Below are 25053 nucleotides of genomic sequence, written 5' to 3'. Positions count from 1 at the left end.
CATCTGCCTCCAAAATCAAATTCTGGCGAGTTAAGCCGGTCCTTTTCCCAAGCTTTGCACGTAAAAACGCCCGTCATCCGACGCTCTCCGAGCAGGCCTATTCCCACCCACCCTGGTGTCATTAGCCCTGTTTTCTCGGCGGGCAGGTCAGCTGAAGCGACCCGGGGGCCAAAAAAAAACACCAACTTTTTTTTTACCGCATCTACTTTCCGGCCCCGCATTTAGCAATTCCCTTCGCTCCACCCCTTCCCCGCCTCTCTTCGGCTCCTTGGTTTTAGGGCAGAGGAACCGCAGCGAGGCATTGTGGGAAACTCCCAGTCGCTTCCACCGCCCTCTCCCGTCCATCCGTTCCTCCTTTCTGCGGAGCATCTGGCTTGCGAGGTGTGACATCAGCAGCCGGGAGCCCAAGGTGGGAGTGAAGGTATGGATGGCTTTTCTTCTTGGCTTTTCTGAAACGCGACAAGGCTCCAAAGTGTAGGGAATATATATTTTGAGGTGCCGTGGGAGGAGAATCGGGACTGGGAATGGTTTTTTGCACGCCGGAGAAGCGAGCCAGGGCTCCGGCAGTGTTGGTGAAAGGGTGTGTGAGGCTCAAAGATGGGGAAGACATCAGGGTTGCAGAACTCAGGAGGGCAGTTAGATGATAGCAAATAATTAAGATTTTTTTAAAAAAACAAACAAACCAAAACCTCTTTGCTGCCCTCTAGCGATGGTCTGGAAGTTTGCGGCCTATCTGTGCTATCCCTTCTCTTAAGAGAGGTCATTGGACCGCCGCTGCTGTGACAAAAGTATTTGAATATACAGCAGTAGTCATCGAGGGGCCATTAACCCGATCCTGGCACCTGAGCGCATTAAAATGAAGATTGTGTCTCTGGATACTGGATGCCCTACTGTCTGTCGTGAAGGTCAGATTATGGGTGTGAGCAGGCACGAACAAGCTAACATTAGGCTTCAATGGCTGAAGAGCATCATGTGCTTTTGCATTAGTCATTTGCAGATAGGACTATTCTGCATAATGGTTTCCTTGGGTGCTCAGAAATATTTCATCCTATAATTGGTTTTCCTGGGAAAAATGTTGTATCTGGTTCCAAGAAATAGAAGGCCAACTAAAGAGTACTGTCATAGTCCAAAAACATACCTAAGCTTAGTTTAAATTAAACCAGGAGAGGAACAGGCAGAAATTTAGGATCTTGGCAGACAACTTCAAAGGGGGAAAAGGCACCTTTTGCAATGAAGGTTTGTCTCAGTATGTAGCAATCTGATTAATTGTGCATTTTGTTGCAATTTTGTTGTGACTGGGATTTTTTTTAAAATTTCCTGTTACTTGATGTGATAAAGGCTGAATGCTGGTTTGTACAGAAAATCTAATTATCCTATCAAAAGTAATGTCTTCATTTGGAAGAACTCTGTTCTTTCCCCATCTGTATACAGATACATACACAAACATACTTTCTGCTAGAAAAATGGCACTATGAAAACTTTTTTTTAAAAAAAATTACATTATTTTTCATTAGAAAAATAATGAGTTCATTAGAAAAAAGGAAAAAAAGCTTAATAACTAAGAAATAGCTATTCTTTGCTGCTTTCTAAAAATGAATTTACTAATTAGTTGTAGGTAGCAGTTGTAAATACTCTTTAATACCTGTTTAATATCTGCTATTATTTTAACAAATTTTACCTTTATCATTCCTGTACTGCTTGAAATTCCAAATAAAACAGTGAATTCAATATCAAATTTTGGGGTTTGGGCTCCAGAAATGGATGCTTTTCTTCCAGTATCTTGTTTGAGAAGATCAAAGAACAGTCCTCAGAGCTGTTCAGATTAGAGCTGCATAAAAAATATCAGTAATAAATAAGCAAATAAATATTTTTTTCACAAACTGCCACTGCTGTAGTTTTGTTTATGAGTAAATATTGAGAATTCTATGCATTTGGAAAGTTTTTATCTGTCGGTTCAGAGCATAACAACAATATGTGCTTAGACTAAAATTTCTAAAATTATAATAGAGCATAACAAGATTGAAATAGAATTCCAGTATAATGCACTGGATGTTTAATTTGAGGGGGGGAATATCTAATTTTCACAGGATAGTTTTTATATTTTCCATTGGGCAGCCTTATTTAATAATTATGCAAATAAGGTACTAGATTATTCTTTTCTATGACTGTAGTTTGCATTCAATATTATGATTTATTTTGCAGAGGATACCAAAAATTGGGGCTATTCACCTTTTTTTCCAGCTCTCGTGGGCGGTGCTTGGGAGTGATTAAGAAATACATGGATTGAAATCAGCTGGTTTCTCTAGAGGCCTTCATGATTAGTTAGTTGGAACCTGTTCTCACATTTGGAGGATGCTTTCAAATCTCCTTGCTATAGGTGCGGCATAGAAATGTCACGACTCATATAGAAGCTGGGCATTCTTTGGCGGCATCTTCCCTTAGCTACCACCCACCTTCCTGGCATTCTGCCACTGCCATCCCTGGCAAGCTTAAATTGCTCCAGTATTCAGTTCTTTTTAGCCAGATTGTTGACTGAGGGCTCACTGCAACAGGAAGACAATTTTGCTCTCCTTTTTTCCCCCCTCTTGTTTCTTGATCATTTAAGAATAAATCATCCATCTCAGAAAGCCTCTGCTGCTATGTAGCTTAGAGATGCACAATTTCCACTACATGCCCTTTCAGTTTGCACAGGGGAATGGGGCAGGAGAAGGCTGTTGAATCCAGGCCCTCCCACTGATTGTGTGCTATTATTTGTTAAAGGTTGTTGCTTCAAGCTGAGTCAGGATCTTTCTCTGCAGTGGCTTCTTGAATTTCCAGTGCGACACAGTAGCTTTGGACTGGTGCCTATGAAAGACATCTTGTGAGATCCTGCCCAATCTTTGCTTTCACCCGACAGAGCGAATAGAGGAATGGCTGGTGACATCTGGCCCACTGCATTGTTTGGAATGTAGTCAGATGGAAACAGAAGGAGCTAGTAGTTACTAGAAATATTGATGAGGGGAAAAAAGCTATCATTCTCTGTAGAGTTACTGCTCAGTGTCATAACACTGAAAGCTTTGTTCTTTCTTTATGGTGCTCTGAATTTCTGTATTTAACAAAGAAATGCCCCCCCCCTAAAATATCAGTATAGTGGCTGATAGAATTCTAAACTCTAAATTCTACAATCAACCTTGTCACACCTGGAATGTTAATATAGTAGTAGCTTTCTGCATTTAAACTGCCTCTCTCTGTACAATGTTTGGGAGATAGTTAAACATTAACCCTAAAGAGTAGCATGAGATAAATCCACTTAAATGGGTAATGAAAATTACTTTGTTGCAAGCAATAAAAATCAGGAGTGATCAGAACCCATTTGACTCTTGTATTCCTCTATGCTCTATATAGTATACTTATTTTTCTTGCTCTTGCCCTTGTGGATAAGAGAGAATATAAGAGTATTGGCATCCTAAAGCATCAACAGTCTTATTGAGTCTTATTGAGTGTGCATATCTTTTCCCAGAAATTGTAATTTTAAATGCACTGGCTCAACCTGCCAAGGATATTAATCTATGAGCCAAAGACTGAGCCTTGTGGCAAGATTTCTATATATAAATGAGTTCTTCATTGTGAATTGGCTAGAAGGAATACATGCAGTTCAGGGAAGCATACAGAAATAGGAACCAATCACCAATGGCATTCAACTTCCATCTGACCAAATGTATTTCTCAACTGTTTGTTAACTAAGAAACTAAGGATAGCCACAAAATTATAATAGGCTGAATTTACACAAGTTTCTTATGTTGTAAACTTATCATTTGTAAGTTATAATGGCTGAATTCAGTGGCACATTAGGCCAAAATCAAACCAGCAATATTACAGCTTAATACAATGAGTGAATTCATCCAGAATTCAGACCAGCCTTTTTCAACCTGGTGTACTTTATTATGGACTGGCCATGCTTACTGAAATTGATGTGAATGAAGTCCCACATATCTGAGCCTATGCATCAGATTAGGGAAGGCTGCTATGTAAACAGACCCAGGCTAGATTTTTATTAGTTTCATTCACTTAGTATCAAGAACCACCTCATCCCACTAAGGCCACATTCATAAACAGCTGCACAGTTGTTCCACTCACACCCAGAAACCAGCAGGAAATCATGCCACACTATTTCTTGCTATCCCCAAACCAACCCTTACTGTAGCCTGGGACACGTGTGTGCTGTACATCTGTCCACACAGGTTTACAATGCAAAATTCAAAGCCATGAGTGGTGGTGGTTCCCTGGGTTGAAATGCCACATGAAAAGGCACATTCAGTTGGCCTGTACAATGCTGCGGCCACATGGTATATTTTTAAATTTTACTTCTGTGCAGTAAAGACCAACTTAACCTTTGGTTTGTTTCAGTCATTCTTGAAACTATGGATTAACTAATCAGTTATCTGATATAATGACCACCAGGTGGCAGTAACAAAAATACGGTTTTTTTGGTTTTTTTTAGTACATCCACTATGGCAGTGATGGCTAACCTTTTCCAGATTGAGTGCTCAAAGCGTGCACCAGAACCCCCAAAATACAATGTGCACCCCCTGCACACAGCCCACCCCTGCGCATGCACGCATGGTGCCCCCGCATGTGCCCTGCCCCCTGCGTGCAGTCTTCCCACACCCGTCTCCCGTGCACACGCATGCGCCTCCACACATGCCCCACCCCTGTGCATGGGTGGCAGATATCTGATGACCAGCTGGCCGGAGGGAGGCGCATGCGCATGCATGGGAAAGCTGAACCGGGGCAACAGCTTGTGTGCCCATGGAGAGGATGTTGCGGACCACCTGTGGCACACATGCCATAGGTCTGTCATCACAGCACTATGAAATGGAACAGTGATCATCAACCAGTAGGGAAATGACAGTGGAAGGCTAGTATTGGAGAAATGGATCAAACTGTGGGAGCTTTAAACCATCTTAAGAGCATAAGCATGAGAGCATGAGCTGTGGTGGCACAGTGCTTAGAACACCGTACTGCAGGCTACTACTGCTGGCTGCCTGCAATTTGGCAGTTCGCATCTCACCAGGCTCAAGGTTGATTCAGCCTTCCACCCTTCCGAGGTTGGTAAAATGAGGACCCAGATTGTTGGGGAGGAGGTCAATATGCTGATTCTGTAAATTGCTTAGAGAGGGCTGTAAAGTACTGTGAAGCTGTATATAAGTCTACACGCTATTGCTATAACATGAGAAGAGAAAGCCAGGAGTTTTCACTGTTTTCTAGGCTCACTGGAAAGGAATTCCCTGCCCAGAATAGACCTAGAATAGACCTTTCACTATTTCACGCACTAATCAGGCTTAGCTTGGTCGGTTTTAAGCTTTTGCACTTTCTAGGTCAACCAGTTGCCCAACCTATGTAAAAATAAATGGCTTGGAAGCTGAAGTTCCAGTCTCCAAAAAGGACTGTGGGATGAGCAAAGAAGTCTGGGTTCAGACTGAAAGAAATGATCCCACAGAAAGGGACTGGAGCCAGAACATTGCATGGACAAAGCACATTGTTTCATCCCATCTCTACAATACACATCATAACTTCATTGCTTGAAATGGGGTATGAGAGAAAACACAACTCATAGAACCTAGCACATCCAGCTCTTCTCTGGCTGCCCCAGCTGGGAGAGAATCTGGGGGCAGGATGCAAGTAGAGATATGTGGACATGTCCTTGGGATGTCCTGGGGCAAAATGGCTGGGTGATTTGCCATAGGACCTCTGTGTGTCTCTTTCAAGTTTTATTTCTGAATTGAAAGTAAGGCAGTAGTGTTTTAAGATTAAAATCTATACGTCATGTATTTGAGCACAACCAAGTTTGATTTACATATAATTTTATTTACATGTTTGTTGATTTCTTGGAATTCAGAGGATGCATTTCCAGTGTGACACAGTAGAAATTTAGAGATTTAGAAAGGAACTATGTCTGCAAAATAAACTTGCTACTTTTCCTCTGGGCAAGAGTTCCAGAGAATGAAGGAAAATATTCTCCATGCTGCATCGAGAGCCCAGGATGGGTTGACTCCTTCCTATGACATCATTTAGCTGAGTCTGTACTAAGGTATAAAAGCCAGCCCCCGGGAGAGACCCCAGCTTTTGACTCAGCTCCTTTCAGTCAGTAGCTGTGTCTCTGAAAGCGTTCTGTTAGATAGCACTCACCAGCGATCTTCAGTACCCTTTTTCCTCTCTTCAAGCAGCTCCCAGGGATCTGGGCAGCTGCTCTTCCAGGAGAGCAGGGCTCTCTCTCTCCTGCAGTGTCGGGAGAAGCGTTGCCAGAGTGCTGTTCAGACAAGTTGGGCAGCGTCTGTAGACCTCCCTCATGCCTGCGGTTTGAGCGGTCGTAAAAAGCGATCGGCAAACCGATACCAGCGTCAGCCAGCTGATCGTGTGGCCAGAGGTTGCCTTTTCTTTTGCTGACTTCACTCGGGGCTCTTTATAGCCTAAGGAGAAATTCTTTGATCTCAGAGCCTGTTTCCCATAGTCAGCGGCCATCTTGGATTGAAGCCTTCCACCACGAGGGGAGCGGCCATTTTGTAAGCCCTGGGGCCAATTTATACCCTAAGGGGCTTAATACAAAAAATTTACAAACAGTTTCATTCCAGCGTAAAAGCCTTTATTCTTCAAATGGAGCAAGATAAGGGTCAGGCAGAGTCCCCCCCCAGTGGAACAGTCTCTTAAACCCAATAAGAGAAAAAGATGTAGGCAACGCACCCAATCAGTCCAGAGGGAGGTGGCTGCTAAAATGAGAGCTAAGGCTCTAGCCCCTAAGAAGGCAACTCAGGCTGAGTTGAGGGCAGAAAAGCGCAGACATGCAGCCCTAGAGAGGCAGTTCAACAGAACTATTCAACAGAAGGGAGTGCAACTACAGCATGTTTCAGGTGATACCTGTGGGCACCAGCCAAGCCCTCCCAGGGGAGGAGAAGTTATCTATGAGCCTTTCCATCCTCCATCCTGGTCTCCTAGGCTTCTACAATGCAATCTGATCCTCAGGATCTCAGCAGATCTGGGCCTTATTTCCAACAGGCTTCTGTGCCCTATACTCCTCCCACTCCCTCCAGGCCTTGAACCTTTTCTCAATCTAGGCCTGAAGCCACCTTCACTCCCAAAGCAGCGGGCCTTCGGCCTTCTGCCCCTACCTTTGAGCATAGACCAGGGAATATCCAAGATGTTGTTTCATTGGCCATTAGGCAGGGATTGGCTGAAGGCTTCAAGCAAATCCTTTGACCTCTGGAAAGGGTTCAGGCCCTTCTCCCTTCTCAATCTATAAGTTCCTTGCCTCATCACCCTGATTTACACAGGCCCCAGGACCTCAGGGTCCATTCTTCTCTATCAGAATGGGAGGAGGTTGATGAGGAGGGAAGGGCTTCACCATCTGAACACAGTTACTCCTCTCGTTCAGAACATGAAGAGGGCGAGATCTTTGATCAAAATCTTTCAGAGGAAGAGGACTCTCGCCCAGAGCATACATCCTCTGCATTGGTCTTCACACCTATTCTCTTCAGGCCATTACTCAGCATGGCCTTGGTCACTGCCAAGCTGTCACTGGAGGAAGTGGCTCCTGAGCCACAAGGAATTCCCTCTAGCCAAGGAGACTTCACTCTTCTCCAAGCCTGTAGTGCACACAGAGGTTTTGCCTTCTCCCATTTTGTTCCTGGATATGGTCAAGGAATAGTGCGCTTCCCCTTCGGCAGGTCCTCGCCCATCTTCTCTGGATAAGCATTTCTACAACGTCAGCGCAGCCCTGGACAATGCCCTGGCAGTGCCTTCTGTTGACATTCCGGTTCTGGCCTCGTTCCCATTTTCTGGCACTCTCACGTGGGCATCCATATGGTGGCTGCACCAACTCCAGATTAGATTGCCTACATCTGACCTTCGGTCTCACCAAGGCCTTAATAAGATTATCACAGCGGCGGAATTCACTGCAGATGCCACTCTCAATTCCGCCAAATTTGCATCTAGGGCCATGGCATCTTCTGTAGCAGCAAGAAGACTGTTATGGCTCAGAAATTGGCAGGCGGAGTCATGCCGTAAATGGAAGCTGGTTTCAGTTCCATTTGCGGGTGATAAGCTTTTTGGCGATGCTCTGGAACGTTATCTCATCGAAACCAGAAATAAACATAAAATTCTCTCTTCTTCTGGGAAGAGACCCAACTATCGCCCAGCTCCTTATACTGGTAAACAGCCCTTTTGGGAGGGTGGGGGTCGTTCCTGCCATCGCTCTAAGTAATCCCTCATTCTCCCCACCCATTGGAGGTCGCCTAGCCTTCCTTGCCTCCAAATGGAAGGAGTCAACGGCGGATGCCTGCGTGCTCAGCACTATTAGGTCAGGATTATAATTGGACTTCCTAATGCACCCCACCCCCCCAAAAAAATTTTTTTATCTGTCCTGTCTCTTGGGACATTTCAAGGCAAGACCTCATGAATCAGGCCATTCAACTCCTTCTTGAAATCTGAGCTATTCAAACCTGTTCCCCCCACTCAATGGGGACGTGGGCTTTATTCTCACCTTTCATCATTCCCAAAGCCTCAGTGGGGGTAGCGAACCATCCTGGATCTAAAATTTCTCAACCAATTTGCAAAATACAGGCTATTTAAAATGCAGACTCTGCATTCTATTTTAGAGAGCGTTCAGGAGGGCGATCTCCTCTCTTCCACTGATCTCATGGAGGCTTCCTCCACATCCCCATTGGGCCTCATCATCGCCAGTTTTTCCGTTTTTGTTATCAGGATACCCATTACCAGTATTGAACACTTCGCTTCGGCCTCTCATCATCTTCAAGGGTCTTCATGAAAGTTCTGGCAGCATTGATGGCATCTCTGCTTTCTGTTCCAGTGAGGATCCAATGCTACTTGGACAACATTTTGATTCTGTCCTCCTTCATCCATGCAGCCCATCGGGATCTGCAAATTACCCTGTCATATCTCCATAGCCACGGATTTTTCCACTCCTGTCCACTCTAATGGTTCCTGCTTCCCTACCAATGAGCAGGAACCAGCCATTCATCCATCAAGGTCCCGCTCCTGCCACAAATCCGGAGATCTCTCAATTGGTGGTGTTCCCCATTAATCTGGAAGGGACTCCTTTTCAGGGTCCCAGACAGGCTAGTGATAACTACTGATGCCAGCCTCCTGGGTTGGGGTTCCCATGTGCAGGGCCAGATAGCTCAGGACCTTGATCCAGGTCAGAGCAGGCCCTTCCCATAAATTGGCTAGAGCTCAGAGCCATTTTCTAGCTCTCAAGCATTTCAGGCACTCAGTGACCGGCTCTCATGTTCTAGTCCTTATGGACAACATGGCCACCATGGCTCATGTCAACCGATGGGGGGACAAGGTCCAGAGCCCTCATGGGAGAGGCTCTACGCTTGGGGTTATGGCCAGAGCAACACCTGTTGTCGATCTCGGCGGACCACTTCTCCGGGATCAACAACTCCCAGGCCGACTGGCTCAGCAGGAGCCTAGTCGACCAGAATGGTCTATTCCTCCTTCTCTATTCAGGGACCATTCCCTCAGTTTCGGAACGCCGGAGGTGGATCTTCTCCACTTCTCAAATTGCCCAGGTCACCAGATTCTTCACCAGGTTTCCTTGCCAGGAAGCGGAGGGGACCAATGCCCTTTGGTGCAGATGGCCCAAAAATCTCCTCTATGCCTTTCCCCCGCTTCCCATCATTCCGGCAGTAATTCGGAAGATGTTGGAGGAACGAGCAGAGTTCCTCCTCCTGGCACCCTATTGGACAAGGAGGCCCTGGTTTGCGGACCTGGTCAACCTATCGGTGGCTTCTCCTTGGAGGATCCCAGCCCATCTAATCTCCCTTCATCAGGGGATTCTGCTCCACCCAGAGCCCCAGTGGCTCAAGCTGACCGTGTGGCACTTGAGCGGCAGCAGCTAGAGGAGGCTGATCTTCCAGAAAGGGTCATCATCACTATCCTGGAGTCTCACAAACCTTCTACAAGGTGCATCTATGATGCCACCTGGAAGGCCCTTCCCGATGGTGCCTTAGGCAGGGTCTCTCTCCTGCTTCAGCCCAGTTGGCAGTGGTTCTTAGATTCCTTCAGCATGGTCTGGAGAAAGATTTGGCCCCCAACACCTTACGCAGGCAGGTTGCAGCCCTCTCCTCGGTTCTTTCATGGGGTTCGCTTCCTTCCTTATCCCATCACCCTTCAGTTAGGAGGTTTTTGAAAGGGGCTTCCAACCTGCACCCACCGGTGGTTCACAGGTATCCTTCCTGGGACCTTCATGTGGTCCTTAATGCCCTTACAAAGCCCCCTTTGAACCCCTTAGAACAGCGTCTCTCCGTTTCCTGACTCTAAAGGTAGTGTTCCTCATTTCCATCACTTCAGCCAGGCGGGTTTCTGAGCTCGCTGCTCTTTCCATCAGACAAGACCTTTGTTCCTTTCATGATGATAGGGTTGTTTTCCATCTGGACCCCTCATTTATTCCAAGGGTTAACACCTGTTTCACAGGTCCCAGTACATAATGTTGCCTGGCTTCTGCCCCCTCCCGCACCATGACTTAGAGCAGCAGTGGCACTCACTAGACGTAGGTAGGGCTCTTACAATATACATTAAGTGCACTTCCTCCTTCAGGAAGTCTGAAACCATTTTGTTTCCTTTTCCCTTCTCACTTGGGGCACAAGGCCTCTTCTACTATTAGCAGGTGGGTCAGATCTTGCATTGAGCAGGCCTACAAAGCTGCGGCCCTTCCGGTTCCTCGAGGTCTGACGGCGCACTCTACCAGAAACGCGGCCACTTCGGCTGCCTGGGTGACCCAAGCACCCTTGGAGGAGATCTGTCGTGCGGCCATGTGGACATCTCAGTCTCCTTTCATCAGATACTACAGTCTGGATGTCTTTGCCTCGGCAACTGCAGCCTTCGGCAGACGGGTGCTTCAACAAGTGGTTCAACAGTTGGTGTGATGAGCCGGACAAGGACCCACCCTTGGACTTGCAAGCTTTGGTATGTCCCATCCTGGGTTCTCGATGCAGCATGGAGGAGAATGGGCGTTGGTAGAGGTTACCCTGAACACCTTTTCTATCTATGCTGTGAGAGAGCCCAGCCCCTCCCTTGATTCGTCCGGAGATGGTAAGTCATATTTCTGTATTCATTTGTGCTTTCAGAGACACCTTTCAGTCTGTCAAGTATCTTCGCCAAAGCTGGGGTCTCTCCCGGGGGCTGGCTTTTATATCTTAGTACAGACTCAGCTATGACATCATAGGAAGGAGTCAACCCATCCTGGGCTCTCTCGCAGCATAGATAGAAAGGGCGTTCAGGGTAACCTCTACCAACGCCCATTTTAAAGTGATAAAGACAGAGCAAGCTGCTGGAGCAAGCTGTGAATCAGTGCACTTATTTATGCAATATTTTCATCTGAAACTTTCCTTGACCTTGGGTCTGCCTGTCAAATGTGCCAGTGATCTTCCCTCTTGGCTACACTTTCTTGCTCTGTACTACCATTTCAGTTGAGCTTTTGTATTGTGGGGTGTAATATGACCCAAAGGGGTTTCTTCCAGTTAGTTTCCATGGCATAAATTTATGTCCCATTTCTCAAAGTCAATGGATTCGTGGCTGAGTTCATCCTTCAAAGTAAACCATGGCTCACTTAAAGCAACCAAATCACTTTGAAGATTCAACACAGGTATGCAGACAATACAGTGTACACTGGGCTTCCAGGAAAGCATAGGCAGTTTGTTGGGCAACCCTTGGTAAAAACAGCCACAGCTTATATACCTTTAGCCTATTACATTTCTAAGGCAAGACAAAGAAAAAGGCAAACACAGTATAAATTACAGCATGACATTGCAATGTTTTAGGTAAACTTATCCTGTCTTATTGGGTCATTGTGGTAGCTATAATATCTGTGAGGTACAGTCAGGAATATAAGTAATTTAGTTTACTGGGCCATAGGTCCTTGACTGATGCCCCCTGTTGCCACTCAGGGGTAGTTCAGCTTGCTGTGAATGTTTTATTACAAGAACATTTTAAATTGCTTACATGGCTCTCATAGGTTTAGTAATAAACGTAGCCCACGTGTGTGGACAATTGCCACACATGTTTCAACAATGGTTTATAATTTAAGGTTTAACCACCAGGATATATTTAATATGATACTGTAGTAACAATTTACAGATAAAAATAGATGTTCATATTTCTGCTGTACTATCTTGCAATTTACATTATTTAATTTTGGCTTGACATAATGTCTGAATCCAAACTGTGCTGCTGTTTGGTAATTTTCTTTCTGCATTTCACCAACAATGCTCAGTCCTTTGATGGAACAGAGCATTATTTTATCAATGAATGAACTCAATATTTATTGTTCTTGGTTACTGATAGGAATGATTTTTCCTGTTTGCATTTGATGCACCATGGGAACCAACTTCAGATCACTGAAAAATAGGATATCAAGATTGGATGCTTCTCCCAACATTATAGTTTTCCATCTGTGAGGAGTTAGTCTTTGGGCAAGATAAAGGAATATACTTGGTGGGTAATCACTTCTGGGAAAGACAAACGGGAAGCAGTTGATTTTTCTGATTTAAATTTGTCCTGCAGAGCCAATATTTGGCATAATTAAGGAAAGGAACTTTTTTCCCGCACTGTCAGACTGAGTAATTCAAGGAACTTCCATAGGGCCAGTACCGGGTGGTTTTGAGCATGTTTGGTCAAATTGAGAGGGCAAGGTTTCTGTCTTCTGAGGAGGCTGCAGCTTGCAGAAGCAATTGCTAAAATTTGACTCTGGACTATGTCAGAATTCCAAAGGAAGGGAGATCTTTTGAGAGAGGGAAAGACTAGTGGTTCGAGAAACTTAATGATCAGTGCTTAGCTGAAAAAATGTGTTTGGAAAAACATTTCTGCAGATGCTACACAAATATATATGTGATCCTGAAAGAGGCTTCATTCATTATATAACTTATGTACACGAAGTGCTTCCAATATAAGTACAAATGTACATATAGATTATGTGTGTTCTTTAACGACAATGCTGTCAGGCCCTGTTCACATCACACACTTAATTGGATAATGGGGGGTTGGAGATGGGAAATAAATATATTGAATGAACATCTACCACAGAGGTATTAATTTTAGTTGCAAATTGTCCTCAATAGCTTGCAAAGTGTCTCTAGGAATTCCTTCTCTATTTGCATACATAAATCCCTCATAATGAAAGGAACAGCTGTGAAAAATAGAAAAAATGGGGAGGATATGGGTAAATGCTATATAAACCCATCAGCAATTGCATTAATCCCAATTGACCCTCTGTATTTTAAAACTGCTAGATCAGAATAAATGGAATTGACAGCCCCTATGAATGCTGAGGGGGATTTAGAAAATGGCTCTTCCCTGGGCAAGTTAATCAGAGAAAACTGGATCAGCTGGACTGTGTAAAAATAGCCACTGCATACATTTGAATCAATGGCATCACCGGAAAACAAGAGGGTGGAGGTGCTTTTCACATTTCAGGCTTTGTCTGGAAAGGTACTTGAATTGTTCGAGGAACTTCCTGAACTTGAATTGAAAACTAAGACTACACTTCGTGTAAGCCAAAAGCATTTGGGAACCATTAGATACTTGTGGAACTTTATAGCTGCATCATGGATGCTCCAGCAAAAAAGTGGTGGGAGGAGAGTGGCCTGTTCACAACATGGGTTTTCATGGGGACTTCAGCATCATTTTACCTGCACATGACTTGTCATCATCTCTTGTCCTCTTGCCAACATTATTATTATTCTAACAAAGTTGATGGGACCCATTTGGGCTCCAGAGAAATTCTGGGAAATAAAGGAGATGCTGAAAGCTGGCCCTTCTGTTTATTTGAAGCATGTCATCTTCTTAGTTTTGTATTAAATTACCTTTAAAACATGTAATAAGCCATATGCAAGAAAGGGCCAAGAGAGTTGTCACTGATCCTCTCACACTGATTTGATGTCATGTAATCAGTCAGTTGACCAATTGATCAAAAAGATGCAAACTGACTTTTCCATTGGTAGGTTTACACAGTGGTCTCCATAGATGTAACTATACATTTTGACCCTGGCCGAAATTGGAATCTTGCTCAAACAAGCTGAGCTGAGAACATGGTTTGGTTTTGGGTTAGTGTGTTCCAAGAATATAGGCAGTTGCAGCTAGTTCAAAAAAGAAAATTAAGGTGATGGCTTAGCACTATGTGTGAACTGTGTCTGTATCTGCAGGGCTACATGCAGAGGCACCCAATACAAACCATGATGATGTCATTTGCATCAGGAGCATCTCTTCTTCCCTTGTTGCAAAAACTGTAGAACTTTTGTACGTTATAATGCCTTTGACATTTTGGCTCTTCAGCTATATATTTCTACTGGATTATTTCTGGTGATATACATCCTAACAGCCAACGACTTTTATTCTGATTTCACTGTCAGCTGTTTTACTTAATGAACCTTAAATAAAATTAAAATACAGTGAATTATTTAATTTTAGTCAGAATTACTGTACTACCATTTCTAATACAGGTACTTGACTGTATTTATTGAAAAAGATTTTTAGCAATGTTTTTGTAAACGTCACTGTATTTAACAGTACAATACAAATTAATTTATGACAAATAAAAGGAGAGGAAAAGAGATCCAGGCAGGAAAAAGGAAAACAATAAAATAGGCACACATAATGAACAATTATAGCCATGAGCAGGGATGGCAAGAATTTGATTGATTCCAAGCATGTGGAAGATTTTGAATTCTCCAACATTTTTCATTAGGTAAGATGTCAAAAAAGGGAAAAAAGGAAGAGCACAAGAGAGAAGTAAGAAGTTCCCCAGAGCCAAATGTTTCAACCATGAAACCTTCAGCTCAGCATCATCCTGAAGACGGAATATCTAATTAGTGCTGCAGGTTGTTAACTTTTCTCCCGGAAAGCCATCACTCTGCTAAACAAATAATTCACTCAACATTGTTCAACTATTACAAAGTCTGCGCTACTATTACTGTTAATCTTATCACTCCTTATCACCCCTCCCCTCCCACTTGTGACTGTATGACTGTAACTTTTCCCTTGTATCCTTACGATTTATATTGACTGCTTCCTAGTATGATTTGATTGCTTATTGTACCCTATGACTATCATTAAGTGTTGTACCTTATGAGTTCTTGACGAATGTATCTTTTCTTTTATGTATACTGAGAGTATTTGCACCAAGACAAATTCCTTGTGTGTCCAACACACTTAGCCAATAAAGAATTTTATTCTATTGTTAACTTCGGGTCATACCTAACCTCCAGGGGGAGAGAATTTTGAAAACACAAAGACAAAAGCAATTCTGCCCTATCAGGCTTGCAACACTTCAGATGACCACTAAGCGGGTCAGTTTTACAGTTATGATGTAGTAAGCCTAATAATTAATACGTATATAAAATTATTTTCCTCATCAAGTAGAATGTATCCCATTTCATTGCCATTTTGATTGATGAAGAGTTCTAGAACACCTGAAAGCCTTCATAGTCTTCTATGACTCAAAAAAAATATCCCAATAAAGTTATTAACTTCTGGTTTTTGAATTTTAGAATAAAAACACAGGATATAGTTGGTCTATTAGGTGAAGTGCTTATATAAGTAATTGTACAACATACAAGACTGGCAAATTTAATCCCCCTGATTCAATACTAAAATTCCCACAGCATTTTTGATTCTTTGTCCTGGATATGAAATGTTAGAACCCTGAAGAAGAACAAATTGGGGACAGCTAACATAATCAGTGAGTGGGTTCAACTTTCTCCTCAACTGTCCAATTCTATACCTTGTAAGCCATGGTTTTGCACGATAATAGATAGATAGATAGATAGATAGATAGATAGATAGAGATAGATAGAGAGATAGAGAGGGAAGAAGAAGGAAGAGGAAGGAAGAAGGAAGGAAGGAGGAAGGAAGAGGAAGGAAGGAAGGAAGAAGAAAAGAAAAAAAAAGAAAGAGAAGAAAGAAAGAAGAGAAAGAAAGAAAGAAAGAAAGAAAGAAAGAAAGAAAGAAAGAATTAATTAATTCTTTATTGGCCAAATGTGACTGGGCACACAAGGAATTTGCAAATGCTCTCAGTGTACATAAAATAAAAGATACATTTGTCAAGAATCATAAGGTACAACATGTAATAATAATCTGCCCTTTGAGGCTTGTTCAGCAAATCCTGGGTAGAAATTATGACTGAATGTGATAAACCTAGCAGTATCTACAAAAAAAAAACAGTATCCACAAAAAAAAAAAACCTACCAATTTTACTTTATCTATGAATACCAAGATGCAGGAGCAGGATGATTAAGTGATTGCTATTTTGTAATCAAAGGGATAAGTTTTCCAGTGCTTTTATCTGATATGGAAACAATAATATTGTTTGATTTCAATTGAATCAAGTTAATCCTCAATTAATGGAGTCCAAAGTTCCTATCCTGTTTGACTTCTGCTATATTAAGGAGTCGTGCCTGATAGAGCACTCTGGTCAAAGACTGAAGCAACTTGAATTAAATACCAAAATACAGGCTGATCAGGAATACAGAAACTAGTTGTCTGGAACAGTGTATATCCCTGTTGTTAATCTGGTATATTTTAGAGAGAAAACAAGTATTGGACACAGAGGACAGTATTTGTAAAAGAAATGTTTATTTACAATAACAAGTCTATAAGAAAAATAGAATGAGTCATCCATTTGTTGCAGAGTAACTGTGTTTCAACATTGTGGTCAAAAAGTATGCTTCATTTCTATTCTTTGGGGAAGGAGGAATTTATAAGAATAGGGATAAGATGAAGAATCACTGGGAGAGCTTCTAGCCCATTGAATGCTGAATAACATCCCCATCAAAAAAAGAAGCTGGAATTGAACAGGGTCAATTGACATGATTTAATGAAAAGCAGGGAAGAATTATTCTTTTCTGTGCTGAACAGGATTGCTCTATTTTATCCCCTTTTTTCTTCTTCTCCTACATGTCTCCTGTGTCTCTTAGCTAGCTGCTTCTTTGGCTGTACACATCTTTAAAAGTAGTCTTCACCCTGAAGATAGCATCCCACTGGGTTTATTTATTTTTCCTTTTTAAAAATTATCTGTTTTGTAAGTTCTGCTTTTTCCTTTTTGCAGGAAGTTTAATCGAATTCAATAGCAAAAGTGAATATTATTGCAGAATACTAAATAAAAGGAAAGTGGGTATGGCAAGCCATGTTTTATGAGTTCTCTCGTCAGTACATGATGCTGAAGCAATGGAGAAAATGTGTGAATTGCTTGCCAGTCAATCTGAAACATGGGAAAAGATTGACCGAAAGAGGAATTGTTGGGAGGTGGGGGGAAGAGAAGTTCTGTAACATTCTTAAAAATCTATTCCAGGTACCAGCTCTACTTCCATAATTAAGAAAATGCAGAGAGAAGTCACCTGATACAAAATAGAATTGTTTAGTTTCATCTTTTGCCCAGGCAAAATTAGGCTCTTTGGAAAATCAACCTTTGTACAATTTAGATGGTGTTGTGTTATAGCTCTATAGAAACAGTATATCAAGCATTAGGTTAGTTTTGGATAGTCATTGGTGAGCCAATAATTCTGGCAGTTTGCTCTGTGATGATTGACGTCCCAGAGACATGCTCATAGATTTTGGTGATTTTATTTACTTATTGATATGAATCACTATTTTTTCATCATGTGCAGTTGAATCCATGAACTGATCTGATGCTTAAAGTCTGATGTATATGAATGGTATTCACAAACATTTACCTGAACATGTAAGGAATTATTTCTACTGTTCATCCAAAGATGAACAGTACATTGATGGACCAAACTTAAAGCTTCTCTAGTTCTGCCTGGGTGAATCTTATTCTTTCAATTACAAGATTTGGTATTAAGTCGTAGCTTTTTTTGTTTGGTTTATAAACCAAACACATTCTGAACCCATTATAAGCAATTTAGAGATACAAAGAGATCGCTAAAATGGAAAAATGGACTGTAAATATACTTTGAAGCACGCTACTTAAGCTTTGCAATTCTATCCATAATCGTTTGGCCTTATACTGCATTTTCTAAACAATCATCAAAGCTCTCTATGTTATATTTCCACTACTATTCTCTTTAAAATACCTGAATTTTAAGTCATAGAAATAATCAAACCAGTCAAAACAATAAAAAACCCAATCCTTGCTTTTCACAACCCAGTTTACCCAGTTATAAAAGCAAAGCAATTTTTAAAAAAAATATATTTTTTTTTTTGCTGTTCTGCAAGATAGACTTTAGCTTGTTAAACAAATCGTGATGGGGAGCAATGGTGGTATTCGACCGGTTCTGCCCGGTTCTGGAGAGCTAGTAGGAGCGACGAGCAGCAGAGACCGAACCGGTTCTCTCTGCTGGCTCTGCTGTTGGGCCTACCCACCCGCCCGGGCTCCCATACTCATCTTTATCTGCTGAATTTGAAGCGCAGCTGCTTTGCACGGCATAGAGTAGTGCCATGCAGCAGCAGCCGCGGGATCGTGCAGGCTTGCAGGAGGCGAGTTAGAACGCCTCTGCGCCTGCACAAACACCTACGTGCCTGCTCAAAGTACGTGTTTGGTGTGTGCGTGCACGCAAAGTGTGTGCACGCATGCAAAGCGCTCCCACCAAGCCACACCCACCGAACCGGTGGCAACAATATTTGAATCCCACCAATGATGGGAAGCAGATTAAAAGAGCATGCTGGAATATGCGTTGAAAATGACCATACCCGGGTTTTACTGCTTATTGCTTTCTCACTCAACAGATCAAAAGGAAAGGAGCTTATGGAGGAGTTGGGAGGTACGTAGGCATGTACACATATCAGCTAGTTCATCTGCTGAACATCTCTATGCTCATATGGCATATTATACAAATAGAAAGCTGGAGTGATATGCTACCTATGTGTCAGCTCTCAGTGACTACACAAATAGATTTTCTACAGAATAATCTTCCCCCAATGTAATCATTCAGATCTTCCAAAGGTACACCTACCATCGTTGCAACTGAGTCTGTCCACCTTGCTTTTGGCCATCCTCTTCTCCTTCTTTTCACCTTTCCCAACATTACAGATTACTGTACAGACTTAGAGCTATGTCTTTGTAAATAATAATAATAAAAATTGGATGGTATATTCCCCCGGTCTAGTTTCTCTCCCAGATACATGAATTCTACTTTTTGAGTTCCCTATCAACATGACGATTGCTGAGAATTTTGGAAACTAAAATCTTAATGTACTTGAAAAGACCTCTAAGTTAAGGAAGGCTGGCATATGAACAGATATGCTTACGAATCAGGAATATTGTAAAAAAATTGCATTATTAGGTCCTCCTGAGCCGTCAGAGTTTCAAAGCCCAGAGAAGAGCTTCTGTACAACTCATTAATAGAGCCAGCTACCATGGGGAGTTTCACATTTAAAGATTGTGTGCTGCCTATCTCTTACAATTTCCCAATAACTGCCCCTGGGAAGTGATTGTCCACATTTTATTAGGTTCACATTCCTGATCTGAGACTAGCAGTATAAAGATTTTGGAAACCTTGTGGATTGATCATTGAAATGCCCTCAGAAATTATGCAGGAGAATTTAAGTCCAGACTTTTTTTTAATTTAGTCCATTCTGTTGTATATGGAATGTCTGCTCTTCCATGAATGCCTGAAGATAGAAAGTATGGAACAGGTCCTGGAGAATTGGCATTGATACAAATTGCTATATAGTTAGTCCTCGACATAGCAGTTCAGTTAGCATTTAAAGATAGAACGCTGAAAAAAGTGACTTATGACCATTTTTCACACTTATGACCATTGCAGCATCCCCATGATCACGTGATTTACATTTGGATGCTTGTCGAGTGACTCACATTTATGATGGGGTCACGTGATCCCCTTTGGCGACTTTCTGACAAGCAAAGTCACTGGGGAAACCAGATTCACTTAACAGCCTTGTTACTAATTTAACAACTGCAGTGATTCACTTAACAAATGTGGCAAGAAAGATCGTGAAATGGGACAAAACGTACGTAACAAAAGTCTCTCTTAGCAACATAAATTTTGGGCTCAGAAATTATGCAGGAGACTGAAATGGAAAGCTCTAGTTATGGTCCAGGGCTTGAAAAAGAAAAGTGAATATTGTGAAAAGACATAATACTATTAATGGGGGGGAAATGTTGGAGCATAACTCAGTTTGCTATAACAGCAGTATTTGTATCACCATACAGGTGCATAGCATAAAAATGCCATAGTACAAAGAGAAATAAAAAAATGAAAAATCATGTCCAAATGCAAAGTGTGAAGAATGCTGCTTTATATGGGTATTACTGTATATTCTGACCTGGGTGTTTCTGCTTGATCTTGCAGGAGTTGTACTATGTTCAGGCAAGATACCGTTTGAGCAACACACCTTTTGAGACACAGAGCCGCAGCTATCCCAAGGTCCAGAAGTGAGAGACAGGACCTCTCTTTGGGCCAAAGGAAGAGAGCCGCCTCAACAGCCGGCTTCACATCCTTCTGGTTTGAGCTGAGTTTAGGTGATATCCACCTGTTGCCACTCTCATGAGCAGAATGGAATCTAAAGAAAGCACCCGAAGTGCAAACAAGACTGATACCAAGACTGCTAGCTCAGCAAAGCCTGAGAAACCTCATTCTGGGCCGGCGGCAAGTGCTGATAAGAAGGAAGCACCCAAGGAGCAGCCAACTCCTGCTGCCACCACCCCTGCAAAAAAGGGGGCCGCGGCACCCAGCGAGGCAGCCATGCTGAATGACCATAGCAACCTGAAGCCTACCGCAGTGCCAGCAGCCGAGGGGCCTGAGGCCACTGCCCATCCTGCCAACTCTGAGCATAAAGAGAACAGTGCGGAAGAGTTGCCAGGGTGCAGCATGTTTGAGAACATCAAGCCCCTGCTCATCTTTGGGGGGGCAGCAGTAGCTGCCATAGCTGTGATCATAGGAGTAGCCATCCTAGCTCGGAAAAAATAGGAAACCTAAGGAGTGCAGGGAACAGAATTTCCCCCGGGTTGTGTACTGTTCCTTTTGACATCAGTGCATGCAATCACTTCTATACATACTTATAAATATGCAGTATATAGCAAGAGAGAGAGATAGGTAGGTGTTGCTTAAGGTTAGTATGCCAGGGTCCTGAAAAAAAAACACCAGATTTGTTTTCCTGGTCAGTAGATGCTATTTTGTGTTTTCTTTCCATAACTCCTCCCCATCCTGCTTTCTGTCAGCTTTAAACTTGGTTCCAGCATCATTTTCAGAATCCTTTGCTTTTAGTTGGGCCATGGAAGAGCAGATGAAATAAACACTTTCTCTTCAAGAGGACCGTCTAGTATCCTGTATCCAGCTCACTGAAATACTTTCAAAGATGCATAAAATGGCAGCATCTTCACTAATCTGATGACCATGTGGTCCCATCCAGTATTCATCTACTTCAGTTCGTTGTCAAAGCATCAAAGCATAACTCTCACCTAAATTACAAAGTTCTCTTTGGAGTATGAGAAGCTATCAGAGTTCAAGAAGCAAACTTAGCCGACTGAGATTACTAACTAAAGCCCAGAAGGCAACATCTTGGCTCACTGTCTTATCACACAATGTCTACAAAGCATGGTACTAAATATAGTTTAGCCACTGATTGGAATAGCTTTGGAACATAGTAAAGTAGTCTTTGTCTACCATTTAAATGCATGTCAAATGCAACTCTGGCTGTAAATTGGCCAAGTACCCTTTGTAGAATTTAGATACATTTTTGAAAGTTTTTTTTTTTAAATCAGATATTGAAATCTATGTGATTTAAACTTTTGGAGAAAAGTTGATGAGCTCATCTGTGTGTATGGATTTTGAACAAATGCTGAAGCTTCTCCATATAAAGTTACATACCTGTTTGTGCTATGAAGGGGAGTCAAGAAAAACAACGAACCCCAAAGGAATAAGTGTGTATATTTTATTTCATCTGGAATATGGATTTAAGAAAATTTGCATATGGAATAACTGCCCAAGTGCAAGAATTTGAACCCAATGGAGGATCTTCATTTCAATATTGTATAGCTTTAATTCAAGATATACCAGAAGAATGATTTAGGTATCATGTATTTCATTGGAAATTATGCAAACCAATAACAAAAACGGACCCACAAGAGCTATTTTTTCCCCATAGATTTGAACTGGGATGCTGAAGATGAGAGGAAATTTCCTGTTTTGAAATAGCCTTGTTGTGTTAGTGGTCTTCTTGAAATGATTAAAACCAGATTTTTTGGGATGTGGGCGGGAAACAGTTATTTGTCTTTGATACATATACTAAAGATATTTCCACAGCACAGAAAACAATTGGACATTGGAGCATTGGTTATAATGTAAGGTGATTGAATGACTATCCCTTATTTAGGATATTTTTTTTCCTGCTTGGACCATGCTAGTGTGAAACATTGTGTGTGTGTGTGTGTCTGTATTAATTATACAACACACCCATACCAATTCGATCAGATTTAGTAAAAGATTGATGTGTGTGTGTGTGCATCATGTTTTCATCTCATCATGTATAGAAACTAACCCATATACTAGATTTCTTTGTATTTGAGCCCCACTCACTTTAAAGTCAATCCAGAAGTATAGTAAAATGAACGTAGTGTCTAGGCCAGTATTTCTCAATCTTGGCAATTTTAAGATGTGCGGCAACATGGTTGGAGGTGGGTGGGAATTATGGGAGATGAAGTCCATACATCTCAAAGAGTTGCCAAAATTGAGAAATGCTGATCTAAGCTACAATTAAATCATCTCTCTCTTGCATTTATGGCTGTGATCTTATAGGTTAGGTCTATAAGGGAATCATTCACTGGCAGTCATTGTTTAATATTGTGATATCCCACTGTTCTGAATAATTTTTCAGAACCTGCTCCCCATCTGAAAACCTGTATTCTTGTGTATATGTGTACAAGCTTTCCTAACCCTGCCTTATTTGAGAATATGTGTATATACATTATAATTTTTGTAAAGCTACAAAATCTGTATTCTTTGTAGAAAAGCAGAATGCAACCATTTATCTGCACACCTGCATTCACGCGAAGTGTCTGTGTTTGTGCCACTTGCATTCCATTGTACAGTAGCCAAAACCAAGATTTCCTTTCAATAAACAGAAATACATTTAGCTAATTGATGAATGTATAATAATCCGTCTTGTGCGTGTAAGGAACCCCTCTGATTGATGGACTGTTGTGCGTACAAGAGAACTTTCTCTGCTTGCTTCTTATACATGTTCCAAACTATTCTGGAGCAATTGATAACAGTCTGAAGCAGAAAGGAAGAATCCTGATGATGTAACTGTGGATCTGTGTGATAATAACATATGCAAGCTTATTTCTCTCTTGAGATTTAAGGTAAACCTAGTGGTGGTATGTCATCTTTGCCCCTGCCCCAAATTGACCCCTAGGAAAATGATAGTGATGCAGAATAGGGCTAATTTTGCTGCATGTATTCATGTATACTCCACAAATACATCTCCAGTCTATTCCACTGGAATAATAATCACAGCAAATGCTCCCTCATGTTTGCTTTGAATAGTGGGCATCTGGAAAAAGTGTTCATTTATGTAGACCAAGCTTAGTGAACTTGTGCTTTATAGAAATGTGCAACTTGCAGTAGAAAGGCTAACTATGACTCGATTTGGTAAGCAATGTCATGTAAGCTTTTGAATGTGTGTCAACATTTATGTTTGTTTCTTTTAAAGGTGGAACAAATCAGCCTGCATTGCATCCTGATTTGTGCAACCCCTCATATGTCCTGTCTCCTTACTTAGTGGCTTTTGGTTGCTGCTTATTGGCACCAGGGAAATTGCTGCTAAGTTTGACAGGACATCTCTAATATTGGCTATATTTCGTACAACAATCCCATGTAAGCATTTCTTTAGTTCTAAGGCTGTTGATACACTTCTATTATAATTAGTGATAAAGTAACAAAACACTTCCTTCAGAAAGCTAATCATCTTCAGCTGGGATCCTTGTATGTATTGAGTGAATTCTGACTTCTATTGGTTTTTTATGGATCTCCCCCCCCTCCAAATTTCAATATTTGCCATACTGCTACAGGCAAAATTGTATTGTTTCTGTTTATTGTTGCAGATCAGCTGGATTATTATACAACTCATCAACTAACTGGTTTTATACTTGGTATTTTTACTCTTTCCCTACCCCTCCAAGTTTACATACCAGCCCTCCTCCATTGCTTAGATTGAGAATGAATGGATCAAGGCAATTCTGTGACACAGTGCAATCCTCAGAAAGTACATTCTAGAGTAAATTGCATTGACTTTTAAGTTCTTTTTACAAAATAAGTGAGTACAGCCTTTTCTGTGAGTAAGAAAGGGTCAGCTAATATTAAATGTCTGCTCCAACTGGGTACTTCCTATATCAAATGGCATATATGAGTATAAACGCAGCTAGAGCTCATGTTAAGACACGGGGGATGTGAAAAATAATTGGACACTTCTCCTTAGTTATTATAGATACCCTGTTTCTCCAACAATACAGCCTCCCCCAATAGGAAGTCCCAGCATGTTTTATAGGCATGAAATGAAATTAAGCCCCTCCCCCATATTAAGGCCTATATTAAAACATGAGAAATGGGGGGCAATGGTGGGGGGGCTTGCCGTTAGGAAGTACTTTTGTTGCATACCCGGATATGGTGCTGCCTGCGTTGACCCTGATACGAAGTGCCCCACCAACACTGAGGTAAAAAAAAATAAGACCCGGCCTTATTATATGAGAAACACGGTAGTTTTGTTGTTAATATTGGAACTGTTATCCTTGCCCCATCTTTAATTTTAATGTAATGGAATTGGGGAAACTGACCTTGAGACAGTCTTTGAACACTGAGAAGACATGGTAGCTCCAGCAAATTCATTAGCAAACTGCTATAATAGCAAAATGTGTTATGATATCACTGTTTAAGTGGTGCAGTAATTTCATGATGTCACAATATCTGATGCAACTAGCTCAGGGGTGTCAAACAGGTCATCACAGCATTGTCATGTAATGTATCATGACTTTTCCCCCCTTTGCATGGCCGTGAGCAGTGTATGATGCATCCAGCCCGCAGGCTGTAA

General features: G+C 41.9%; 1 protein-coding gene across 2 annotated transcripts; it reads left to right on the top strand.

Annotated features, from left to right (window-relative positions):
• The first annotated feature begins 247 nt into the window (after positions 1 to 247).
• On the top strand, positions 248 to 24282 carry CEND1 (cell cycle exit and neuronal differentiation 1). Of its 2 annotated transcripts, XM_087950799.1 has the most exons (3): positions 248 to 421; positions 14738 to 14946; positions 20319 to 24282. In XM_087950799.1, the coding sequence occupies exon 3, from the start codon at positions 20514 to 20516 to the stop codon at positions 20934 to 20936; it is 423 nt and encodes a 140-aa protein (XP_087806925.1). In that variant the 5' UTR covers positions 248 to 421; positions 14738 to 14946; positions 20319 to 20513; the 3' UTR covers positions 20937 to 24282. The 2 variants fall into 2 exon arrangements, with proteins under 2 accessions (XP_087806925.1, XP_087806924.1); XM_087950798.1 differs by lacking the exon at positions 14738 to 14946.
• The last annotated feature ends 771 nt before the right edge of the window (positions 24283 to 25053 follow it).

The sequence above is a fragment of the Notechis scutatus genome, chromosome 1 (genome assembly GCF_049901735.1).
Source record: "Notechis scutatus isolate UNSWTSFEM ecotype Mainland chromosome 1, rNotScu1.2, whole genome shotgun sequence".
Taxonomy (NCBI): Eukaryota; Metazoa; Chordata; class Lepidosauria; order Squamata; family Elapidae; genus Notechis; species Notechis scutatus.
This window is presented reverse-complemented; position numbering and strand designations above follow the sequence as displayed.